This window comes from Harpia harpyja, chromosome 21 (genome assembly GCF_026419915.1).
Source record: "Harpia harpyja isolate bHarHar1 chromosome 21, bHarHar1 primary haplotype, whole genome shotgun sequence".
Lineage (NCBI taxonomy): Eukaryota > Metazoa > Chordata > Aves > Accipitriformes > Accipitridae > Harpia > Harpia harpyja.
Window position 1 is genome coordinate 16,874,209 of NC_068960.1, and position 22,521 is coordinate 16,896,729.

Sequence of the window (22,521 nt, forward strand, 5' to 3'; positions counted from 1 at the left end):
TCAGGTTAAACTGATCCTAAATTACCATCTTACTTTCCCTTCACGGCACTGAGAAGCAAACCGCGGCAGCAGCCTGGTTCCAGCACCACCGGCACCCCCAACCCCCTTTCCCCCAGGGCACTCGCCCACGGGTCCAGGGTGCTCCTGGGGTTTTGAGCCCCCCCCCCGTCACTCTCCTGGGGCTCTCAGGGACCTCCTGGAATATCGGGGTGCCGGGGGGACCCCAGGACCATCTCAGGTCTCTGGGTCATAGGGCTCCCTGGGGTTATCTGGGGCCTTGGGGTGCTGACGGGACTCCAGGACTTCCCCAGGATCACGGGCGTCCCCAGACCCATCCCGGGAGCTCCCCAGGATGGGGGGGAGGGGTCCCCAGGTCGGTGCTGGAGCTCCCCCAGGATCTGAGCACCCCGTAAGCCCCAGGCTTTGTCCCCGAGCACCCCAAGTCTTCCCGCTCCGCGGACAGCCCCGGGTCCCAGGTTCATCCCGGGGGGGGGGGCGCCAGGGCCGCCCCCAGACCGGCTGTCCCCGCGGCCGTCCCGGACTCCCCCGGGCCCGTCCCAGCGGCTCCCCCCCAGGGGGCGGTGGTTCCGCCGGGGGCGGGCCGGGGCGGGGCGGGCCGGCGGAAGCGGGCGGCGGCGGCGGCGATGGCGCTGGGGGGTGGGCGGCGGGCGGCGATGCCGGGATAGCGCCGGGCGACCATGGCGCGGGGAGCCGGCCCGCCGCTGCGGCTGCTGCTGCTCCTCCTGCTGCAGCTCCTGGCGCTCCCCGCCGGCCGCGGGAACCGCACCGGCCCCGGTGAGTCCCGGCCGGGGATGGGGGGGGGCTCGGAGGCGGTTTGGGGATGCTCCGGGGGGATGTTCGGGGTGCTGGGGGGAGGGTTGAGGGTGCTCCGAGGGGGTCAGGGTTGGGACAGAGGGGTACGTCTGGCTCCTTTGCCGGGGGGGGTGGGGGGGCTTCGCTGCCCGCCCCGGGGGCCGGTGGGATCCCGTGGGGCAGAGGCGCCGGTTACGTTAAAGTGAGCGGGGACTTTTCTGCCGCGCAGCCCCGGGAGCTGGTCTGAGTCCCGTAGCTCCTGCCACGGGTGGTTTTGAGGTGGTTTCGTGATTTCCCGAGTGATTTGGGTGCTCGGGGGCTCTATGAACTGTCTCCGGGGAGCAGTGCTTGTGTCGGGCGCTGCAGAGCAGCGAGAGGTCGGGCCCGGACCCAGAGGGGTTTCTGCTGTATCTGCGGTGGCGGTGGTTGTTTTGCTTGGTTTTGCTTTGTTTTCAGGTTACTTTACTTCCAGCGCCTGAAGGCAGCTGGACGGGAGCAGGGGTTTTGGCAGAGCGGTGGGCTGCTCTTCGTGGTGGTGCTGGGGGTCTGGGGTCCCCGGGGACCGTGCCTCCCCCTCCGGAGGGTCAGCCGGCGGGTGCGGTGGTGGAAAGAAAGGTTTGGGGAGGTGAGGTTGTTTGCCTACTTCAGCCGGTCGTGGAGGTAAGCTTGTGCCGGCGGTGGCTGTCCGCTGTTGACAGTGGTTATCACTTCCTCATAGTCTGCAAAGCGTGGAGGCTGCTCCGGGGAGCCGATGGGTAAGATAGCCTTTTTCCCCAGGCCCACCCTCCTCTGGCATCCTGTTAGCTGGGTTCCCAGCCCTGGAGAGCTACCCTGCGCTTGAGGTGTGGTGGTTGGTTTGTCTGGGCGCCGTCCTGCCGGCTCGGAGAATGCCTCCGTAAGGTTAGATCTGAGTGCTGGTGAAGATCAGCGCCTACCCAGAGTGAGGGGTCCTCCTTCTAGAACGTTTATAGATGGATTTTTGACCTGGGCTACAGGAACAGGGTTTCCGTTAGCTTATAAATGGCCAAACAGCCTGCCACATAGCTATGTTTTTTCTTGAGTCAGACTGATCACCGTCTCTGTAGCTTCAGACAGCGTCTGCTTTGAAATGAGGGCTTCATCCTTTTGACGGGAAGCCCTGACACCAGCAGTCAAGGTATCATTTCCTAAAACTACCATGAGATCATCTTTGGACAAACACATCCAAGCTATTGCAGGCGGCTCTTTATTCTGAAATTCAAATAACATGTCTCCTCTGCATCTGTGATTCTACCGTGTTTTGTTTCTTGTCTTAAAAACACTTTTGGTTTTTGCTATGTTTGAAATCTGCTTATGTGGAATCTACATGGGAGAGGATGGAAACAACATCCATTTGACAACTTCCTTGCTCAGTTTAAAGGGTTGTTTAACATCGTGGGACAGCTGAGTGGGACTTTACAGGTGTTGCCATGCAGGTGCAGAGCATACTGAATAGAGAGACACACATACAGAGCACAGCAAATACTAAAGTACGCTCTCTTGATGCAAATGGGCTGCAGGAACACACGCCTCGCCTGCAGTGACCTGTCTTTCTGGCTTTTCTTTACTGATATTTGGTTTTAGCTGCCCATGGTATTTCCTTGTCAGCCCAGGCAGAGGGTGCCCTGGGAGTCAGCTTACCCGCTCCCTGGGTGCAGCTCTTGGGTGTCCAGCGCAGCGAAGCCTGCGAGCAGGGGCTTGGCCGGTTGTCACCACAAAAAGCTGTTTGTGAGTGGACTTTGGCCGCGCTGATGTTTCGTCAGTACGGCCACAGCTGCTGCTAACCTGGTCGCAGGCAGTGCGTGGGCAGGGCAGGTCTGCCTGCCTGTCCTCAACCTGTTACTGCGCTTGAGCTCGCTCCTGATTGATCAGTCCTTAGTAAATAGCACTGCTGATTGCTTGAGTTTTTAATTTTGCAGCCTGCCTGCCCTCATCTCCCCAAAAACCAAACAAATCATGCTTCAGCTTCGTGAGAACGTGCTGGACGGGTGGTGACCGTGGCTGTTGGCCATGCAGAGCCTGACGGTGGGCTTGGAGCAGTTTGCATCAAGGCAGGAGGGCTTATCCCCATGCAGGTTGTCTGATGGGACCTGTTGCGTTGAGCAGGACCAGGGCTCTCCCAGCTCTAATCACACTTTGTGTCCCTGTCTACCCTCGTTCTGTGCCCAAACATCTCCATGGACTTCCAGAAACGAACATGCCGTGTGCATGCAGAGTGCAGCTGGGGATATAGGTGCTGCTGATTAAAGACTGCTCCCTTCTGTAGCTCCTGTGCGTGAAATGTAACTGGGCTTGTGGGGGATCACGGCCAGCTCTTGTCTGTAATAGCCCACGCACTGCGCTGGCATTGCAGCCAAGGAGTGTTTGCTTGAAAAGCCCCTTTTGTGGTCTCTGCTCCTTGCTGGCCTAGAGAGCAGCGTAACCCTGGCATGGACACCGCAGCGGGACGGCTCTGCCCACGGGCTGTGGACTTCTCGCTGTCCTGCTCAAGGCTCACCCTTCCCCGTGACCTTGCCTGGCCCCATGCATTGAAGTGCTGCAAGTGCTGCTCCCTTGGCTGGACCCTGTGGGCTCACAGCCAGGGCAGCCCCTGCGGTGAGGCAAGGTGGCCACGCTCTTTCTCCAAGAGCGAATCCTACAGTTGGCTTGCATGGCTGGTATTTCTTGCTTTCCTATTTCCTCCTTTCCCTGTTGGGTTTGCAGAGTGCCCGGAGGCTTTGGCTTGGTAATTTGCCAGGGAATTAAACCCATGATTACCGTTCCTGTCTCTTTGCAGCGCCGTGGGTGCAGGCTGACGTGCGTCCTGCTTTCGGGCATAAATCGTAGTTCCTCCTAGGATTAGGTTCCTCTTGGCATGAAGTATGTCCCAAGGCTCTGGTCCTGCCTGAGGACTGTTTTCCTCTTTCCTTGGCATCTTTGTTAAACTCAGTTGGGTCCTCTGTGTTTCCAACAAGACCCTGTGCAGCGTTGGAGGAAGGCAAGTTAAACCGCGCTTGCTGCTTTATTCTCCAGTAGGAATGAGGAATCTGCGTCTGAAAGCTGCCACGGTTTCTCCCTACTCCAGGGAATTCTAGAGTAGGAAAGGAGCATCTGGGAGGACTCAGCAGAGATGTGAAGACATCGTCTTCTACACCCTTGCTGAGTTTTATGAACCTTGTTTTCGGGTGGGTGGCATGGCCTTGGCTCTGCCGTCTCCGTGCAGTTTTCCCCCTTTCCCAACCCTGGCGGGATGTTTCTTTTCCATCCTCAAGTTGCAGTCTGGCTGGTTTCTTGCTGACAATAACACTCATATATAATTTTGCAGGTGAAATTATCAGCAGGCTGGGGGTGACCTGTAGGCATAGCTGGGCAGAGGGATGGATGGAGGGTCTAGCTAGTCCTGATGGCACTTTGACTGAATAGCTGTTGTCCTCTTGCATGACCTTTCAGCCTACCCTAGGGCTGTTCTCGCTATCCCAGCAGCCTTTTGTCCAGGTAGGAAAGTCTTTAGACTTTGGAAGGTACCTCTGAAGGCAGAGTTAGGTTTGCAGCACATGGATTTTCACCTTGTTGCATGTCACAGGAAGGCAGTGTGTTGCACAGTGTGTGTATCCTGAGCTGGGTAAGACTGATAGCATCAGCCCGTGCGCTCAGCAGAGACAAGGGCACAGCTCTTGCCTTTTGGCACCATAAGCTGCTGCTGGAGTCCAGAGCACCCCTGCACTACCTGCACCCATCTGCTCTGCACCATTTGCCCCAGGGTTTGCTGCTGCTTACTCCATCGCCTGTTCTTGTGCCATCAGCTTTTCCTCCTGATCTTTTCCTCCTCCTCCTCAGTGTCTCCAGTGATCTGTCATCTTCAGAGCACATCTTGCAGAGCGTAGTTAAGGCATCTTTTAGAGCCCTCTGGCTCCAGGTGACGGTTTTGTAGCAGGGGTGTGGGCAGTTCTGGCTGGAGGAACAACGTGGATCACCACGTAGCTAGTGGGACTGCAATGAGAAATCAGGGACTCAAAGGGCTCCTCTCCAGCAACCTTAGAACTCCTGTGTGCTTCTGTGGTGGGTGTAGCCCTGCAGCCTGCCCCCAGCAGCCACGCCGGCAACTGCTGTGCTCTCTGCCTTTCAGACTCCCTGTATGTCTCCGAGTACTTCTCTCAGAGCGCACAGAAGCTGTCCTTCTACAGCTGGTATGGGAACGCTAAGCTCTTCCACTTCCATGTGCCAGAAGACACTGTGCTGCTTCGCTGGCTCCTGCAAGCGTCCCGGGGGAAAGGACCTGAGTGCACCAACATGGAGATCACAGTGTATGTATGTCCCTGTGCCAGTGCTTGCCCACGTGGGCTTTCTGCCCTTCTCTTGTCCTTGTTGCTCACGGCTGTGGCTGGTTGTTTGTAGGAGGCTGGGCATCTGTTACCCAGTTGCAGCAGCCATAGTTTCTTAATCTGTGTTTAAACCTGTAGGAGCATTTTGCGTTCACGTTACTGGTGGATCTGGGGCTATCAGATGTGGCGTCTAAGAGACACCTTAGAAACACTGGAAAGCCCTTCACAGTGAGGCTGGTGTTGCTGTTCATGAGCAAAGGTGTTCCTGGACCTTTCTGTGCCTGGCAGGATCCTGCACACGGTACAGAAGGATGTGGCAGGACTACAAGTGGCTTGAGAGGACCCAAAGCTATTGGACACAGACAAATTCCCCAGTGCAGAGGAACTAGAGAGACTGGGGACACTTTGTGAGGGATGCGGCTGTGTGTGGAGCAGAGATAGGAGAGGAATGCTGAGTCCTGCAGACAAAAGAGCATGAGAAGATTGCAAACTTAATGCCAGTGAAAGAAATGCTGCTTAAAGCAGTACTGGAGTTGTTGGAGGATTTGAGGTCAAAACCTTGCAAGACTTTGAGCCATATCTTGGGAGGGTACCAAGTTTCCTGGGCAAGTTGTGCCCATGGAGACACGTGGGTCTCTGGCACCCACTCCACGGAGGTCTCGGGAGTGACTGAAGCTGCTTGGCTTGTGCTTCCCTCATCAATCCTGGGAACAGACCGGTGCTCTTAGTTGCTCCAGAGCAGCCTGGCACAGATGATCTTCCTGCTTCCTGCTTCCCAGATGTCGTGGTTTAACCCCAGCCAGCAACTAAGCAGCATGCAGCCGCTTGCTCACTTCCCCCCCCCGCAGTGGGATGGGGGAGAGATTCGGAAGGAAAAAGGTAAAACTCATGGGTTGAGATAAGAACAGTTTAATAGAACAGAGAGGAAGAAAATAATAATCATAATAACAATAATAAAGTGACAATAGTAATAAAAGGATTGGAATACACAAAACAAGTGATGCACAATGCAATTGCTCACCACTCGCTGATCGATGCCCAGTTAGTTTTCGAGCAGCGATCCACGCCCCAGCCAACTGCCCCCCAGTTTATATACTGGGCATGATGTCACATGGTCTGGAATACCCCTTTGGCCAGTTTGAGTCAGCTGCCCTGGCTGTGTCCCCTCCCAACTCCTTGTGCCCCTCCAGCTTTCTTCCTGGCTGGGCATGAGAAGCTGAAAAATCCTTGACTTAGTAGAAACATGACTTAGCGACAACTGTAAACATCGGTGTGTTATCAACATTCTTCTCATGCTGAATCCAAAACATAACACTATACCAGCTACTAGAAAGAGAAATAACTCTATCCCAGCCAAAACCAGGACACCAGATAAATTTCAAGTAGTTTGGGGATGTGAGGGACAAGGCAACAGCAAAATGATACCCTAAGAAATGAAGACCAGCCCAGCTAAGCTCAAATGGGTTAATAACATACCCCCAGTCACGTTTGCTTGCTGGACCTGTTATGTTCTGTTGCAGCACAGTCCAAAAGCGAGCAAATTAAATGCCAGATTGGCTGCCCAAATAAATGTCTCGCATGTTGCTTAGCTGCCTGCTTTTCTGCTACTTCAAACGTTGGAGTGCTTATCTGGAAAGCAGAAGTGCTGGTGTGCTGAAGTCAGTCACATGGACCTTCCTTTGTAAGCATCTTTTTAGTCTGTCTGCCCGCCCTCCTTAAAAGAGGAAATAGGGAAGATGCAGATCTTTGCTAGAAAATGAAAGCTCTTCGTTGATGATTTAGCCTATATGGGGAATTTGCTGATGGTTATAAAAAAGGAGTAGTCTTGCATCTGGGGCTTAACCTTAGTAAGTGTGGAAATTTGCTTTCAGGCTTGATGGAACCATGTAAATCCTTATCTTAATAAGCAGCCAAGTTAAACCAATCTCTAAATAAATCCCAGATAAGCTAATAGCAGCCAGTCCTCACCAGATGAAAATGATGGCTCTTGTGGTCAACTCGAAAATGGGTTTTTTTTCCAGACTGCTCCCTCTCCGATCCCAGGCCAACCTGGGTGTCTACTGATGAGTTTGCATCCCAGTTTATCTTGCCAGTGTCTTTACACCCCTTGATTTATTTGCATTCTGGTTTCTCTCACAGGCACTTTCGCTTCGGAGCCCCTCCTGTAATTAATCCACTGGGCACTCATTTTCCTGCAAATGCAACCGTCCGTCCTTCCTATAACATAAGCATCACTCTGAGCAGCACTGTGCAAAACACCACCTTTGTGAACATCACCACCCCTGCTGCTGGAGACTGGTTCATCGCTGCCCATCTCCCTGAGGCTGCCGGCAGGATTGAAGTGAAGGTGAGGGTCCTGGTGAGGGTCTTCGCCACTGTACTCTGCCCAGTGTGTCTCGCCACAGCTGACCAGTGTGCTCTCCCCTCCTGCAGGGTTTCTCCACTCCATGCCCCTATATGTTCCAGGCAGATATGTTTGTGCTCAGACTCACTGAGATGCCTGTTCTGGAGCCTGGTGTTGCTATGCCACAAACCGTTGTCTCACCTGCTAAGCCACTGCATGTCAAGTGAGTGAGAACAGCAGATGGAAAGACCTGGGGCTGTGGGGGGGTGGGATTTCCCAAGGATGCTGCTTAGGAGAAGCCACTGTTGTTCCCACGTGGGGCTGGAGCTGGGGGGTCTCCGAGCCTGTTTGCCAAGCTCTCTGCAGCAGTGGTAGGGTTTGTATAGGGAGCACATGAGTGCCCTTATCCAACTCTTCCCAGATGGTCTTAGAGGTTCAGCTGTAGGAATTTTAGTTCTTTGAGATGTTTCCCTTTGGAAGGATTTTCACAGCTCTGACCAAGGTAATCTAGTTCTTGCCACAAAGCCCCGGGGACTGTGGTGGGTCCTGGCTGGCTTGTGTTGAGAGTACAAGCTCTGCAAACTGCTGATCCCTCTTCCTGCAGGGTCTTTGTTCCCAAGCATGCCGCAGGGATGCGGTTTGAGCTGCGAAACTGCGTGACAAGCGAGCAAAAAGCGTGCGCTGTGCGGGTAGTGCTGGGTTCCATCACACTGCCCCAGTCCTTCCAGAGGATCATCACCTGCGTGGGAAATGTAAACTGCAGCCTGGCCCTGGATTCACCCCCCTGGGAGAAGTGGCTGCAGATCATGGTGGAGAGTCTCGGTGCTGCCAATGCCAGTGTGTCGGTGGAGATGCTGGCTTCCTTCACAGGTGGGCTTCAACTTCCTCTAGCCCTATGGGAAGGACCAGAGAGAACATTGCCTACTGTGTCTCTCTTGGGCCTTTGGGTGGCTGGCTGTAGTGGCCTGTGTTCCCCAGCATGCTGGTTGCCTGGGCATAACCTTGGGGGCTGAGACCTAGTTGTTGCTTTGGGATCAGAAGTGAAGGCTCCAGTGTTCGCCCAAGGGGTGATACTCCCTGGAGCTGCCTGTTTTGGAAATGCCTGAAAAGTTCAGGGTCTCTGAAGCAATGATGTTTTCCAAAGGCTGTTTGGGAAGCAGTGGCTGGCTTAAAATCCAACGGGGAGAGTAGTTTTGTGCAGATGTACCAGACTAATGATACGTTGACTATTGATTGACCATAAGCAGGCTACAGACAGGAAACCATCTCAGAGGTTTACTTGGGGTAATATCTTGGCTTGCAGTGAGGGGATGTCACCATTCAGGTGACACCTTGTGACTCAGGAGGTCACAAGGTCCTTGTGGCTGTGATAGGCATCTTTGCATCCTCTTATTACGTGACCGTGATCCCTTTTTGACTCTTGGAGTCTTGGAAGCTCACCAGCTAGGTAAATTTTTTAAAGTTTTCTTCTAGTGGGGGTTCTGCCATCTCTTCCTCAAAGCAGAGCCTAATTTCACGTGCTTGAAGGCCTGGCACTGGTAGCTGAGGTGTTAGAGGGCAGCACTAGAGTCTCTGGGAGCAATGGACAGGCTCCAGCAGTGGGACTCCAAGTGTGACATTCAGCTCCAGCTGCTGTGACGTGACGGCTCGTGCCTGGAGCTGTATTGGGTTAGCTTCCCTCTTCTGCTCAGCCTTGTCTGCTCATGTCTGGGAAACTGGTAGAGACTTTTATGCAGCGTGTGGTTATGGGACAGCTAAGAGCTGTGCTCTGCCACTGGTCAGTGAATACTCCCTGGGTACATTGATGTGTTATGACGCTGTGTGTCATCACTTCTTCTGTTCCCACTCCACTTCCCTGCAGCTCCTGGTTTCTTCCATCCGCTGTACCACTGTATGTCTTTCATCAGTGTTCCAACTTGTGGATGCTGATGCTAGAGTTCATGGTGCCTTTCAGGGGCTGTAGCCAATACTGCAGTGCCTGAACCAGCTGAAATACCCCCAGTTTGTGCTATCACTTGAAGGTCTGGAGCTGCCGAGGCCCTGCCTGTGTGAGGTGTTAGTCCTGCCTGTGCTGACTCCTCTTCTTTTTTGCTTTACAGCTTGCAGACCGGGCAGTACCAGTTCATTCCTTAACTTCAGCAGCCTAAACCAGAGCCAAGCTGGTCCCAGACCAGGTAGCACAGGAGCAGCAGGGAGCTCCACTCTGCCTACAGGAGAGGCTTCACGCAATGTGTCCGACCAGAGGAGCTTCTGTCTGCAGTACCAGCCTGTCGTTCGTGAGGACCTGGATGTGGTGTCTGTGCGCTACAGGCTCTTGAATGGTCCCAGTGTGCCTGTGCACTCCATCTCCCCGACCCTCCTCCTCCTCAACCTAAACACTGGCATGGACAGCGGGGGTTCCCTCGTGGTCAATCTCCTGCTTAACAAGGTGCGGAGACTGACTGATGGGATTGTCTTCTCTTTGCAGGGTTTTGCCCCTGCTCCTGAGCTGTTTGTCAGCAAACTCCAGGGGTTGTAGGTACTGGTGGGACTATTTCCCTTTCTTTTATGTCGTTACAAAACACTCTGAGCCTGTTCTAGCCAACTCCAGTGTGTCCCACCTGCCAACTCCAACTCAAATGCCACAGCTTGCTGGCATGTGGTGGCAGTGATGCAGAGGAGATGGAATGGAAAGCAGCTGCAATGCCATCTCCTCCAGGTGGGAGCCTGGTGCCTTGCCACCAGGAGATGAGACTGAGCAGGGAAACCCAGGGATGTTCCTGCCCGAGTTGCTGACTCCCAGACTCCTTCAGTGACACCCCGAAATCGGCCTCCTGAAATTCTGATGATGAATCTCGTCACAAGGGCTGGTTATTGCCTTCCCGAGGGTTGGAGCAGGGCTTAGTCCTGATGTCCTGCTGCCTCTGACTTCTGCCACTCTGTGCTCACACTGAAGCGATGGGCTCGTGTGAGTGTCCCAGCTGGGTGGCAGTGCCCCCCGCACAGTCCCTCCGGGAGGCTCTCTTGCCTTTCAGCCAGCATGCAGTGCGGTGCAGTGCAGAGCAAGGTAAACATGGGTTTGCCCAGAAAGAGCTGGTGAATTGATGGGTGATCTTGATCTGCAGGATTTATTGTCACCTGCTGCTCCTGTGTACCGTGGGCAGCTTGGGAGATGAATTGTGCGGGGGGGGCGGCATCAGGGTGGTCTGATGTGGGACACTGCTCTGTTTGCACAGACATCCGTGAGCCTGGCCAATGCCACCGTGGTAGCATGTGTGAGTGCAGCTTCGCCGGTGCTGTCCCTCAATGCCACGCAGAACTGCAGCACAGGTATGAGAGACACTGGCACCCGCTGCCAGCTCAGCTACGCCATCTCAGGGCTTTGCTTTTAGACCTCATGAGCTGTAAACTGACTCAGGGCTTTGTGGGGTGTCCCACGGAAGCTGATTTTGGCACAAGCCCTCCTGAGATCTTTGTGCTGGCATATGCTCTGGGGTGCTGGGGTGCAGATGCTACCCTGCACCAAAGGAAGGCCTGGTTACCAGCTGGCACTCTTCCAGCCTCGTTGGCAGGAGGTTTGGGGATGGTCAAGGCGTTGCTGGTGTGCAGAGAAGCTGAGCTCTGCACTGGAGGATTAGCCAAGCAAACAGGCCGTTCCAGGTGCCTTGTGCTGTCCAGACAAGTGCTGAGAGCTGAGATAAAAGAAACAACAAGGGTCTGAAGAGCAAGAGTCCTCTCCGGATGGCTCCCTGGAGCCTCCTGAGGACAGGAGCAAGGAGCCACAGGAGTATCTGATTCCCATGTAACTGGTCTCAGCCTGGGATTGCCGCAGACCCTTCTCCCCTAGTCTTGGCCCGTCACAGCACCCTCTTTTCTTTCAGCTTTTTTCCAGGGGTATCCTCTGAGCATGAGCACATCCTCTGCAGAAGCGATGCTGATTGTCCTGTACCCGCAGACGGATGACTGGTTCCTCTCCCTGCAGCTCATCTGCCCAAAGGGCCAGGGGTGAGTCTGGTGTGTCATCCTGCCTTGGGGCTGCTTCAGAGCACTCTGCCTCTGCGTCCTGCTGCCCTTGGCTAGCATGAGCAAAACCGAACCCCTGACCTCACCACCGTGCCGTGGGCTCATCTCACATGGTAGGGGTGAAGCGACAGCTGCGGAGGGGGAAGGAGGTGGGTGGCAGTGATGACTTGCTCTCTTGTGAGCACCCAAGCAGCTTGTCTGGTGCCAAGCTGGCATGTCTCATGCAGACTGTGGGTGGCAGAGCCTGCCTGGCTGAGCTTCCTCTTCCCCAGATGAATTTTGCAGTGATAAATTGGTAAATGAAAATGCTGCTGTTATTCCTTTGGGGGTCTCTGAGATGCAGGCAGCTGTGCCCATACTCCTGCGGTTCGCCTTCCTGGTGGTTCCTTGCATAAGGGGCCAAGCACACGCTGTAAAACAGTGCTGGCGATACTGGTCCTGGGTACCAGGGTCTGGGGAGAGCTGACACCTGCCTGCACGTTGGTTTGGCAGTCTGAGTGGAGAGGGAGCCCGCTCTGCTTCTAGCTCTTAGGAGGGATGGAGCAGATCCCAAAACAGCGGGGAGCTTGCATGCACGAGCATGGCCTGACCCTCTGGAGCAGATTGCTCCCTGGGCATAAGGCTGCCCCAAAGGACTGGGGTACCAAGGCGACCTGCTGTACTTGCAGTGAATGTAATGCCGCAGAAGCCAAAGTGACCGTCTTCGCATACCTCACCCCCTGCTTCAATGACTGTGGGCCATATGGACAATGCAGCCTCCTGAGAAGACACGGCTACCTCTATGCTGGCTGCAGCTGCAAGGCTGGTGAGTGTGTTTTCCTAGGAAGCTTTGCTGTCCTCCCCAGGGGGAGGCCACATTTTTCAGCGGTGGTATTTGCGTAAGGGAGCCTGGGGTCTGCTGCAGCTGCCAGGAGCAGCCTGGGGTCGTAGCACCTACCCAAAGAGCCCTCAGCACCCGTGGAGCCTCTTTGGGAGCTCCCTGACTTCCCCGAGGGGTGCCAGGTTCTGGGAAGCACAGAGCAACCCAGGGGAAATGGGGAATCAGGCTGAGGACAGCTTTCTGCTGAATGGTAGTTTTGCTTCCAGCTTGGAGACCGCCCGTCCCCACCCCAGGGCTTAGAGAGGTGCTTCTGAGCATCCCCAGAGAGATCAGGGTGTCGGCAGGGCTGCCTGAAAATGCCTGTGTCAGAGCCTGTGCCTTCCAGGACCGTTTGTTATGTAGGGTCCTGGTATAGGACGCGACGAAGCCAGGCTGCAGTCCCTGCCTGTGCTTTGCCATGGTGCTCTGTCTCCTGCCAGGAGCCAGCATGCAGGCCAGCCCTTAGACTCAGAGGTGCCCCTGGAGGAGGAACATCTGTGTCAGCTGCTAATTATCTTAATGGGATGAGAAGACTGGGCGGGAGTCAGTGGTGTAGGGAAGATGATAGCTCTGCTGTGCTTGGGGGTGTGTGTGTACCTGTTCTCAGCAGAAGGGCAAGGCAAAATGTGGTTCACTGCTGCTTTGGGCCTGAGCCAGGACGTCCCTGCTGTCTGCTGCAGCACTGATGATGGGCGAGGAGAACAGCATCCTAATTTCCCCGAGGGGTGCCAGGTTCTGGGAAGCACAGAGCACCCAAGGGAACTGGGGAATCAGGCTGAGGACAGCTTCTGCTGAATCACTAGGAGCAAAATGCCCCATCTGCATATTCATGACCCAGAAATAAACTGGAGAGAGCAGCCTCCCTGGGCCCTGCCTGGCAGGGAGCCGGCAGAAGGGGCAGAGCTGCTGGCTTGGTTTCTAGTGGCACTGTAGTGGCATGGATGCTACTTTTAACTCTGCCTGTTGACCGTGGAGTGTCTGCACATACACCGGCTGCCCTGTGACTGACCTCCTTTCCCCAAAAAGAGGGCATGAGCAACCTAATCTTGAATTAAAATAATTTAAATTAAAAAAATAAACAAACAAAAAAAAACCCAAAGAAAAAAACCCAACAGGTTTGTGTTTATAGAAGACTGTCTCAGCTCTGTCCTTGGCATCCAGGCAGCAGGCTGAGAATTGTCCCCTGTTGTCAAGCCTGGAGCATGCACTGTCCTCTAGGAAATTTTCACTCCCACTGTCCTGTGCAGACCTGGATGTCACCCTGGGGTGAGGCAGCGGGTTTGGTCATCCTGGAGGAGTTGAAGGGAGATCAAATCACACCTTGCACTGCCCACAGGGGTTACAGGGACCCTGGAGCTGGGCTCTTCTGGGGGAGCACAGGGAAAGGGCAAGAGACCACAGACACAGGTTGCAGCAAGGAAACTTCCAGCTAAGTCGAAGACAACAAATTTTCCCCCATCAGAGTTGTTCATCTTTGCACAGTATCCAGGTCTCCATCCTTGGAGATCTTCAAAACTCAGTTGGGTAAGGCCCAGAGCAACCTGACCTGGCTTTGCAGTCTGCCCTGCTGTGACAGGTGGTAGGACAGGAGCCCAATGGCTTCCTCAGTGCTGTGGGTCATTCTTCACCCTGGTTCCTGGGATCCGTAGGGATCTTGCTTCACATGACAGTGTAAGCTGGGTGCGCCTGAGCCTTGAATGCTTGATGTACCACCAGCAAGTAGCATGTGTGTTGAGTTACTGTAGGGATGAAAAGTACCAGCTTGGACAGACCCATACTGTACGTAGGATGGCCTCTGCTACACGGAAACAACCTGGGGAATGCCGTCAGAGCAGACATGGGGCCCTGCTGGGGTTCCTCAAGACTTTCCACAGCAGAGCATGTGATGAGTAACGAGACTATCCTGAGAACAGGAGCGCAAGCAGCTGATGGAGCAAGGGAGAGGAGGCTCAGGGATAGTCTGGGGGTGTGATTGCTTCTTCTGAAGTGTCCCAGGCTCCCGCTGGGTGCTGTGGAAGGACAAGGTAGAACATGTGAGATCCACACAAGCCACTCTGCTCTGCAGGTTGGGGCGGGTGGAGCTGCACAGACGATACCAAGGCCCAGTCTGTCGGTGCGCAGAACCTGGCCACCCTCCTGCTCACCCTGAGCAACCTCATGTTCCTGCCGGCAATAGCGGTTGCTGTTTATCGCTACTACCTGGTGGAGGCCTCCGTCTACACCTACACCATGTTCTTCTCCACGGTAGGGATTGCCTTTTGTCGGGTCCCCTGCCAGCTCCTCCTGAGCATCAGGGATGCTGCATCGGAGTGAAGTCCTTGGTGGAGCAGTCTATCCTGGAGCTCCACTAAGAGCTTCTAGGATCATTGGACAAGCACCTCCATGGACACATCCTGCCCCTTCAGACCTTGGCAGGAATGTTATTTTCACTGGGCTCTTCCACCCACACTGCGGGTGCTCGTGTTTGGGGGTGGGACCCCAGAGAGCTTGAATGGGGTTGGAGCATTGCACACTTGAAGGGTGCTGTCCTAGCTGCTGTTGGGAGGGTGCAGATTGATGGCTGCTCTCATCTGCTTTCTGTAATGCCATGGTGGTTTGGTGGAGCTTCCTGGAGGCACTGCCAGGAGGGGTCCTGGCTGCCATGGGCTGAGCCTTCTCCTGCCTCTCCCTCCCAGAAAGCGGTGTGCTGCTGCTGGATTCGTGCTAGCCTTTGCTTTTGTCCCTGCCTCTAGTTCTACCATGCGTGTGACCAGCCAGGCGTCGCAGTGATGTGCATCATGGACTATGATACACTACAGTACTGTGACTTTTTGGGCTCCGTGGTGTCCATCTGGGTGACGATCCTGTGCATGTCCAGGGTGAAGAAGATCCTGAAATATGTGAGTGTCAGGTAACCCTGCTCAGCAGGGCCAGACCTGAGCCAGCTGAGCCGCGGGTAGCCATGCTGAGCCCTCTGACGGCTGTATTTTAATGACACAGCCCAGCCTGGTGACAAAGCCTGTTTGTCACCCAGTGCCACCCTGATTTTTAAGCCAGTGGCTTGTTTTGTCCCAGGAGTTTGTATCGTGAACCTGTGTACTTGTAGGGACTGGGCCTGAAGGGACTGAGATTTGTGGGAAAGGTTTGTGGGTCCTCTGATTTCTCCTTCTGAAGGTGCAGCTCCTGAGTCCTGCACGCATGCAGGGCTGGGTGGCCGGGAGGTGAGGTCCTTCCTGCCTCTGGCATGGCTGGCTGTGCTCTAGCAGCAGATGAGCTGCTGACAATAGTGGTGATGTCTCATTCGCAGGTCCTTTTTGTCTTGGGGACCCTGTTAATTGCCATGTCCCTGCAGCTGGACCGCAGAGGGGTGTGGAACATGATGGGTCCCTGCCTCTTTGCCCTCGTCATCATGATTGCAGCATGGGTAAGTAAGGGCAGCCAGGCAGGACCTGCTGCCCTTAGCTCCCCTCTGGAGAGTGATGGTGGCAGAGCAGACACCAGGCTCCAGCCCATCCACAAGCATGGCTTGATCTCCTTGAAACACCCAGGGGGAGAGGGAGCAGGGCAAGGGATTCACCTTCCACCCCTCCAGTAGCTGAGAAATGTGTTGGTTACAGGTCTCAGCACAGTCCAGCTGCTGCAGCTCCAGTTGAGTGCATGCCCGTGGCTGTAGTGTTGTCCCAGAACGGTCAGCTGTTGCCCGTGCCCTGGGCAGAAGCTATAGCATCTGTGCTGGGCTTTGGTGCCTCAGCTGGATAGGGGCTTTTGCACAGAAGAGATGGCCCCAAGAAGGGGGGAGGCTGAATTTCTCAGGGGCAGCAGGCACACCCTCCTGCTGTCAGGTTGGCAGATGCTCCTGGGTCAGGCGGCACTGGCTGTTTTCCCCCTGCCTAAGCTTCTGCTTGGCTGCGTAACCCTTCTGTGCTCTGACACCTCCAGGTTTACCACGGAGTGAAGCGCAGACACTGCTACCCCTCCTCGTGGAAGCGCTGGGTTTTCTACCTCCTCCCAGGGATCACCTTGGCTTTCATCGCCATCTCAGTATATGCATTCATGGAAACCAATGAGAACTATTACTACACCCACAGCACCTGGCACGTGCTGGTGGCTTGCAGCGTTGCTTTCCTGCTTCCTCCTCGGGACAAGCATAAGAAGCCCTGGGCCTGGTCACAGAAGCTCACTTGTCGCTATCAGATCTGCCAGAATGACCGTGAGGAGCTCTATGCTGTGACCTGAACTGCTTGGCTCCCAGTCGCAGAGGTGGAGGAGGGCTGGTGAGGTTGCTCTTCGTCTGGGCTGCTGCTCTCTCACACATCAGCGATCCTCTTACGTGCTCATTCACTGGAGGGTGCAGTATGGACCGGGTTTAAAGATGAAGATGGTGGACTTGTCTTGTGAAGGCAAGTTTGAGGCCACCTCTGCTTTTCTGCTGGGATGGGGCAGGCTCTTTGTGGTTCTAGATCAAGGAATAGCCTGTCCCCCACCTCCCCATGGCCCTGGGGGAAACCGCCAACCCTTCTTCCCCTCCTGCTGCGTCCATGAGGCTTGGGCTTAGCCCATGCTGAGCTGGACCCAGGGCTTTGGCTGCTGGGTTCTTCTCTGCACCCCCTGTCCTAGCAGAGGACTGTAGGACAGGGATTTCCCCTGCCATCCTGCAATCAGCATTTGAACCCAAGAGAAGAACGGGTTTCTTCTGATCTGGGGGGCAAATGCTGCCGCGTGCCCTTGGTGCTGATGGGGAGGGAGGGAGCTGATCTCGGTGTGTGCCGGGCCCTTGGCCGCCGTCTCCACAGGGGTCTGGAGCCTCTCTCCCCATGAAACAGGCGGTGCTGCTCTTACCTAGTCCTGATTCTGAGGGGGGAAGAACAAGGCCGGGACTTGGTCCCTGGATTCAGGATCAGACTTGGCAGGAATGTGAAAAAACCCCATGCAGGGACATGCAAGAGGCAGCAACAGCATCTCGCCCAGAGCTGTGAAACCTGCAGCAGTGCAGGGTTTAGTCTAAGTTTAACTTTAGCCCTCTTAGCTCATCTAGAAGGAGCCAGGCTGCTGCACTGTCCCCTTCCTCTCTTGATGTTCAGGTATTCACTGTCTTCCTCCCTTCTGTGGGTTTGGCATGTGCGCAGCTCTGCCTGGGGCAGCGTAGGTGGTCCAGGATGGTGTCTGAGCTGTGCACCCCCTGCTCCTCCAGCCTGCTGTGCCTCGGAGGCTGGATTTGCTGCGGAGTCACGGCTGATCTGAGGCTACTGGCAGTGTCCCACCCCAGCCAGGAGCATTGCCATGGGCTCCCCAGGTGGCTACGGTCTCCTTTGCAGCATCTGTCTCACCTTAGCCTTACTATAGGGCGTGCAGGCATCAGAAAGCAAGGGCAGAAACTTGGCAACCGGGAAAGTTGTTTTTGCCCATCCTTATTCTATAGATAAGGGCTCAAATACATCATTCCTTGCTGGTTTATTCCAGCTGTGGTCGGTCTGGTGTGTGCTGCTGGGAGCCCCTCCTCACGTGGCTTTGAGGAGGAAACAGCTATTAATGAAGGATTTGCCTCGGGGTTATTTCTTTGCTTTGGAGAGCACCCAGCCTTCTGCTCAGCTCTGCACTTTATCCCTCTGCCTCCCCTTCCTCTGCAAAATCTGACTTTTTCAGCGGACGCAGGACGAGCGAAGGGCACTCGCCTGCACCCAGCGGTGTTGTCCCCCGTCACCCACGTCCCCCGCCTTTCCTTTTGCTGCTGCCATCCACAACAGCATGGCGGGAGCGGGGGGGAACGTGGGGCCCTCAGGGTTTCCTCCAACTTTTATCGCTTTTAGGCACTTTTTCCCCCCCCTCCCCATCTCGGTTTGCACAGCGGCATTGCAGCCCCGGCGCTGAGGCAGGCAACCGCCGCTCCTTCACAGCCGTGCCGTCCCTGCCAGGCTGCCCGTCTGGCCCGGGTGCTGCCGGTTACCAGAGAAAGCAATAATTCCTCGTCCGGCCTTTTCCTTCGGGGCTTCTACGCCTCGAAGCAGAAGCTTTGGGGTGAGAGATCCTGCTAAGGTGATGGTTTATTTTGTGTTTGATCGTTGAAATTCTGCTTTTGTGTGTCCACCCCTACCCCCCTGCCGCGACTGTTGGCCCTGGCACGAAGTTGTGTTAGGTGCTGGGGCAGGGTTGCTAATTATTTTGGGTAAAATCTGAGCAAATCCTTGTGTTGGGGAAAAAAAGGTGGTTGGTTTTTTTGTTTGTTTTTTTTTTTTTTCCTTTGCTGTTAATACCTGTGATTATTTTATACGGTAAATTTTAAAGCTTACAGTTTTATAATTTAATAAAGGTAATGGTATTTGAGGGCAAATACACGGCGGCTGGAGTCGATCCCGATGGGCTCAGGGCCGGAGCAGCCACTGCCGGGCGGGCGAAACGCGGGCGCGGCGCGGCCCCTGCCGGCCGCCGTCGTCTCCCGGGCGGCCCGTCCGCGCCAGCCAATGAGAGGCGGCTCCGGCCCCTCTTCCGGCCGCGTTGGGCGCTGGGAGCGGAAGCGGGCGGCGGGAGGGCGATGCCGCTGCACCGGTACGCGCCGCGGCTCTGGCCCGCCCTGCGGCTGCGGGAGGGGATCTGTGCGCGGCTGCCGGAGCACTACCTGGCGGCGTTGCAGGACGACACGCCGCCCACGCCCGTGCACTGGCGGCCGCTGGGCGTGCGCTACCGACGGAACCCGCGCACCGGGGAGCGGGAGCGCGTGCAGGACGTGCCGGTGCCGGTGTACCTGCCGCCCGCTGCCCACGAGGGGCTCTGGGGCGGCGAGGGCTGGATTAGCGGCTTCCGGTATGCGCAAAACGACAAGGTGAGCTCTCCGGCCGTTCCTTACCCCAGGCCGGTGTTACCGGGCCGGTGGTGCCCTGCGGCGGGGGGGTGGGCGGGTGACCAGGGCCTGCTGGCAGCGGCCTCCGCCTTCGCGCTGCGGCACGGGGCTGCGTCTTGGGCGGCCCACCCGGCCGCTGGCGCAGCCTCAGCCTGCTGGGGCAGGCAGCGGCAGCGGCACCCCCCGGGGAGGGCAGCGTCCCCGGCCCTGACCACCGGTCTCTGCCCAGCTCTCCACCAGGCTGCCCAAGACGTGGAAGCCGCAGCTCTTCGACCGGCAGTTTTACAGCGAGATCCTCGACGCCACAATGACCATCACCGTCACCATGCGGACACTGGACCTCATCGACGAGGCCTACGGCTTTGACTTCTACATCCTCAAGGTGAGGCCCTGCGCCCGGCAGGGCTGGCGGGACTTGCTGGGCAGGAGCCTCAGTGAGGCAGGTCTGCGCCCATGCTGCCCTTGCTCAGGGGCTTGCAGCTAACCACTGCTGTTAATGTATTAGTGCAGGTCTCAAGCCTCCAGCCTATCATACCCCCTTGATTGGAGCCCTTGGTATTAAAGATCAGAACGGTGATCAAATTAGCTCCAGAACAAATCCAAGGGATCTTTCCCCTTTCATGACACGTGTCCTGAGATGCTCTACTGCGTGTGGATAAACTGCCAGTGTTGTCTACATGCTGATAGACTTGCGTGTTCTCTAGCAGCTGGTCTCTTGGTGCAATTTAACATCAGACTTTATTTCTCCAGACTCCAAAAGCCGATATGTGCTCGAAGCTCGGGATGGATTTGAAGCGAACGATGTTGCTGCGACTGGCACGGCGGGATCCTAAACTGCATCCCGATGATCCAGCCAGAAGAGAGGCGATCTATAATAAGTACCAGGTGGGTGCCTGACCTGCAGTTCCTGCCCTGGTGTCTGCTGTGATGTTTGCTGGTCGTCCAGACTGATAATGCCATAATTATCCTGTCACAGCACAAACCAGTGTTAATGCTTCTGCCTTTAGGGTTAAGGATATGGGCAACAAAGATCTAGACGTTGTTTGTCAGGTTTTTCTTGTTTCTCTGTGGGCTGCTAATTTCTGTACTGATGGCTTAGGAAGACAAAAGCCTGTATTTTTGCTGTGATTGAGGTCCGTGAGGGTCTGCAATACGTACTGGTAGGAGCTGGCACTGCCAACAGTAGTGAGAATTTGTACTGACGCTGTAGCAAAGAGCCCAGACTGCCTGTGTGCAGCTTAGTTTTGTGCAGCTGTTGATGGTTGTCAGCATAGAAACACCACCAGCATCCGGATTTGTGCTGAGAAACAGCTGCAGAACTACGCAAAGGAGAAGCATAGCAGTGGACACGACTGATCAGAGAAGGCAGGACCATTGCTAAGAGAAAAGGGGAGAAGGGAAGTGGACTTTGGTTGCCAGAAATGAGGGAGTAGTGTTTTAAGATTTGTCCATAGCAGCGTTCCTACTGGATTGCATGATTGTGTGAGTTGGGCATAGAGAGGATTTCCATCTTAGTCACCTTGAAAGACTGTACCACCTGCTCCTTCTTTTATCACAGGAATTTGTGATCCCAGAAGAGGAAGCTGAATGGGTTGGCTTGAGTTTAGAAGAAGCAATAGAAAAACAGAGGCTCCTAGAAAAAAAGGTGAGTTCATGAGGCAATGCTTAGCACCGAGGTGTCATAGCTGCATCAGGCTGCACGTCCAGCTGATCTGAGCAGCCTGAGCACCCCTGAGCAATGGAAGTGGTGCTCTGAAACTCCTGAGCAGCCATGTGAACCTGGTTAAATTTGGGTGCCCAAAACCTGGGGCTGGGTTAAAGTGCATCGTAAACCAGATCCCTTGGTGAGGGGAGAGATCCTTAGGGGGATGGCTCATAACTCATGCCCTGTTGCGCGAACATCTTTGTCTTTGGTTGCCATCTGCCATACTTCTTGTGCTTTGGGACACACGGATACAAGCTCAGGGCCCACTCAGTTTGTGACCCTGTGTCGCTGCAGCTCACTTGTTAGAAGCAATATGCAGAGGAGGGCGCACCAGAGAGCTGCTGGGGCAAAAGGGCTTCCGGGGGGTCTCTTGGCAACGTTTCCCCCAGACCTGTTGGCTCCTGTTGTGGCTGCAGCAGGAACAGCAGGTCAGGAGCACTGACTGCATGAGGCAGTGCTGGACCCTGAATCCTGTGGGGCTCCAGCTTCTTCAAGGGGTATGTTCACTCAACGTGCTTCAGTACTGCTCTGATTGAGGGCAATGTGAGGAGGGAGGGAAGCACTTTTAGAAGGAAAGGGATTCCTGAGAGCTGCTGATGCAGGCAGAACTGGGAAAGCTGATGAATGTCCCACATAGGTGCCTGTCATCTTTGAGGCAAGGTTACAGAGCTGAGCAGCAGCTGTGTCTTGAGGAACAGCATAGCAGGTTGCCTTGTTCAGCCACTGAAAAAAACCCAGTCGCATCTTCCTCTGGCTTTAACTGTTAGCACTTGCGCAGCACTGGCTCCCTGGGCTCTCCATTAGACTTCACCCCTTGCTGTTCCTCAGGTTCACTCCTTTTAAGTGGTTTATCTCCTGCTTTGTTTCAGGACCCTGTCCCACTCTTTAAGGTGTATGCTGAAGAGCTCGTCAACCAACTGAAAGAACAGGCACTGCAGAAGCAGTAGAAGGAGAGAAACCTTTGGAGCAAAACCCCCACTGCAGATCAAGCTATGGGGTTCAGTGAGTCTTCTGTCTGAACCACACTTGTGTGGAAGAGGCCACATGAAGAGCGTGCCCAGGAACATGTTGCAGTTGTTGAAGTCTAATGACAGCCTAAATTCAGTGAGGAACCATTTCTGTGGGCTGAGGAAAGAATTTCTGTCCTGTGGCCTCTGAAAGTGTTCTTGTAAGACTGACTTAACGTGATTCTTCTGCCTGTACAAGTAGTTGGCTGCTGTTGAGAGCTTGATCACAATACAAAATGAAATATGCATTTTGGGAATATCAGTAAACTTTTCTCTGATACTGGTTGCTCATTAGTGTATTACAGTGGGGACTGCCAGACACAGTGGTGGTGTAACTTAGATCAATACCCAGCCTTCTGCAGCAGAGACGATTGTGCCCCAAAAGCATGACCCCAAACCCCCGCGCCAAGCAGTGCCTGCCAGCAGGTGGGGCTGAGCTCCCCAGCCACAGTCGCTGGCCGTGCAGCTCGCTCTAACCCCTGGGCTTCCAGTGCTGTTTCTGTTTTAAGTTGGTGACTTTTAAATCTTTTATTTTGTAAAAAAGGTAGCTGAAGTGAGTGTTCAAACCTTTGCTCCTCTCTGGCAACAAGGGACTAAAAAGCACTTACCATAATTACATGCTAGGGAAAGGCACTGTGTATCGCTGGTGCTGTCTGTA

The 22,521-nt window shown here is 55.0% G+C and overlaps 2 protein-coding genes across 3 annotated transcripts; both read left to right on the forward strand.

Annotated features, from left to right (window-relative positions):
- The first annotated feature begins 634 nt into the window (after positions 1–634).
- PGAP6 (post-GPI attachment to proteins 6) lies at positions 635–18,348 on the forward strand. Its single transcript, XM_052772911.1, has 13 exons — positions 635–795; positions 4,937–5,114; positions 7,272–7,479; positions 7,566–7,699; positions 8,081–8,346; positions 9,576–9,904; positions 10,692–10,785; positions 11,337–11,460; positions 12,147–12,283; positions 14,403–14,581; positions 15,070–15,216; positions 15,624–15,740; positions 16,256–18,348. Exons 1-13 carry the CDS (start codon positions 699–701, stop codon positions 16,550–16,552), a joined length of 2,307 nt encoding a protein of 768 aa, XP_052628871.1. The 5' UTR covers positions 635–698; the 3' UTR covers positions 16,553–18,348.
- A 452-nt stretch (positions 18,349–18,800) lies between these two features.
- MRPL28 (mitochondrial ribosomal protein L28) lies at positions 18,801–22,146 on the forward strand. 2 transcript variants are annotated; one of them, XM_052772913.1, is made up of 6 exons: positions 18,801–19,133; positions 19,381–19,533; positions 19,902–20,036; positions 20,710–20,796; positions 21,726–21,818; positions 21,886–22,146. In XM_052772913.1, exons 1-5 carry the CDS (start codon positions 18,846–18,848, stop codon positions 21,801–21,803), a joined length of 741 nt encoding a protein of 246 aa, XP_052628873.1. In that variant the 5' UTR covers positions 18,801–18,845; the 3' UTR covers positions 21,804–21,818; positions 21,886–22,146. The 2 variants fall into 2 exon arrangements, with proteins under 2 accessions (XP_052628873.1, XP_052628872.1); XM_052772912.1 differs by having other exon boundaries at positions 18,802–19,133; positions 21,726–22,146.
- Positions 22,147–22,521: the final 375 nt, after the last annotated feature.

Excerpts from the sequence above, each read along its gene's own strand:
- PGAP6 (XM_052772911.1), top strand. The coding sequence starts at position 699 with ATGGCGCGGGGAGCCGGCCCGCCGCTGCGGCTGCTGCTGCTCCTCCTG. Across the intron at positions 7,700-8,080 it reads GCTAAGCCACTGCATGTCAA|GGTCTTTGTTCCCAAGCATG; the intron begins GTGAGTGAGAAC and ends CTCTTCCTGCAG. Across the intron at positions 11,461-12,146 it reads ATCTGCCCAAAGGGCCAGGG|TGAATGTAATGCCGCAGAAG; the intron begins GTGAGTCTGGTG and ends CTGTACTTGCAG.
- MRPL28 (XM_052772913.1), top strand. The coding sequence starts at position 18,846 with ATGCCGCTGCACCGGTACGCGCCGCGGCTCTGGCCCGCCCTGCGGCTG. Across the intron at positions 19,534-19,901 it reads TTGACTTCTACATCCTCAAG|ACTCCAAAAGCCGATATGTG; the intron begins GTGAGGCCCTGC and ends TTATTTCTCCAG. Across the intron at positions 20,037-20,709 it reads CGATCTATAATAAGTACCAG|GAATTTGTGATCCCAGAAGA; the intron begins GTGGGTGCCTGA and ends CTTTTATCACAG.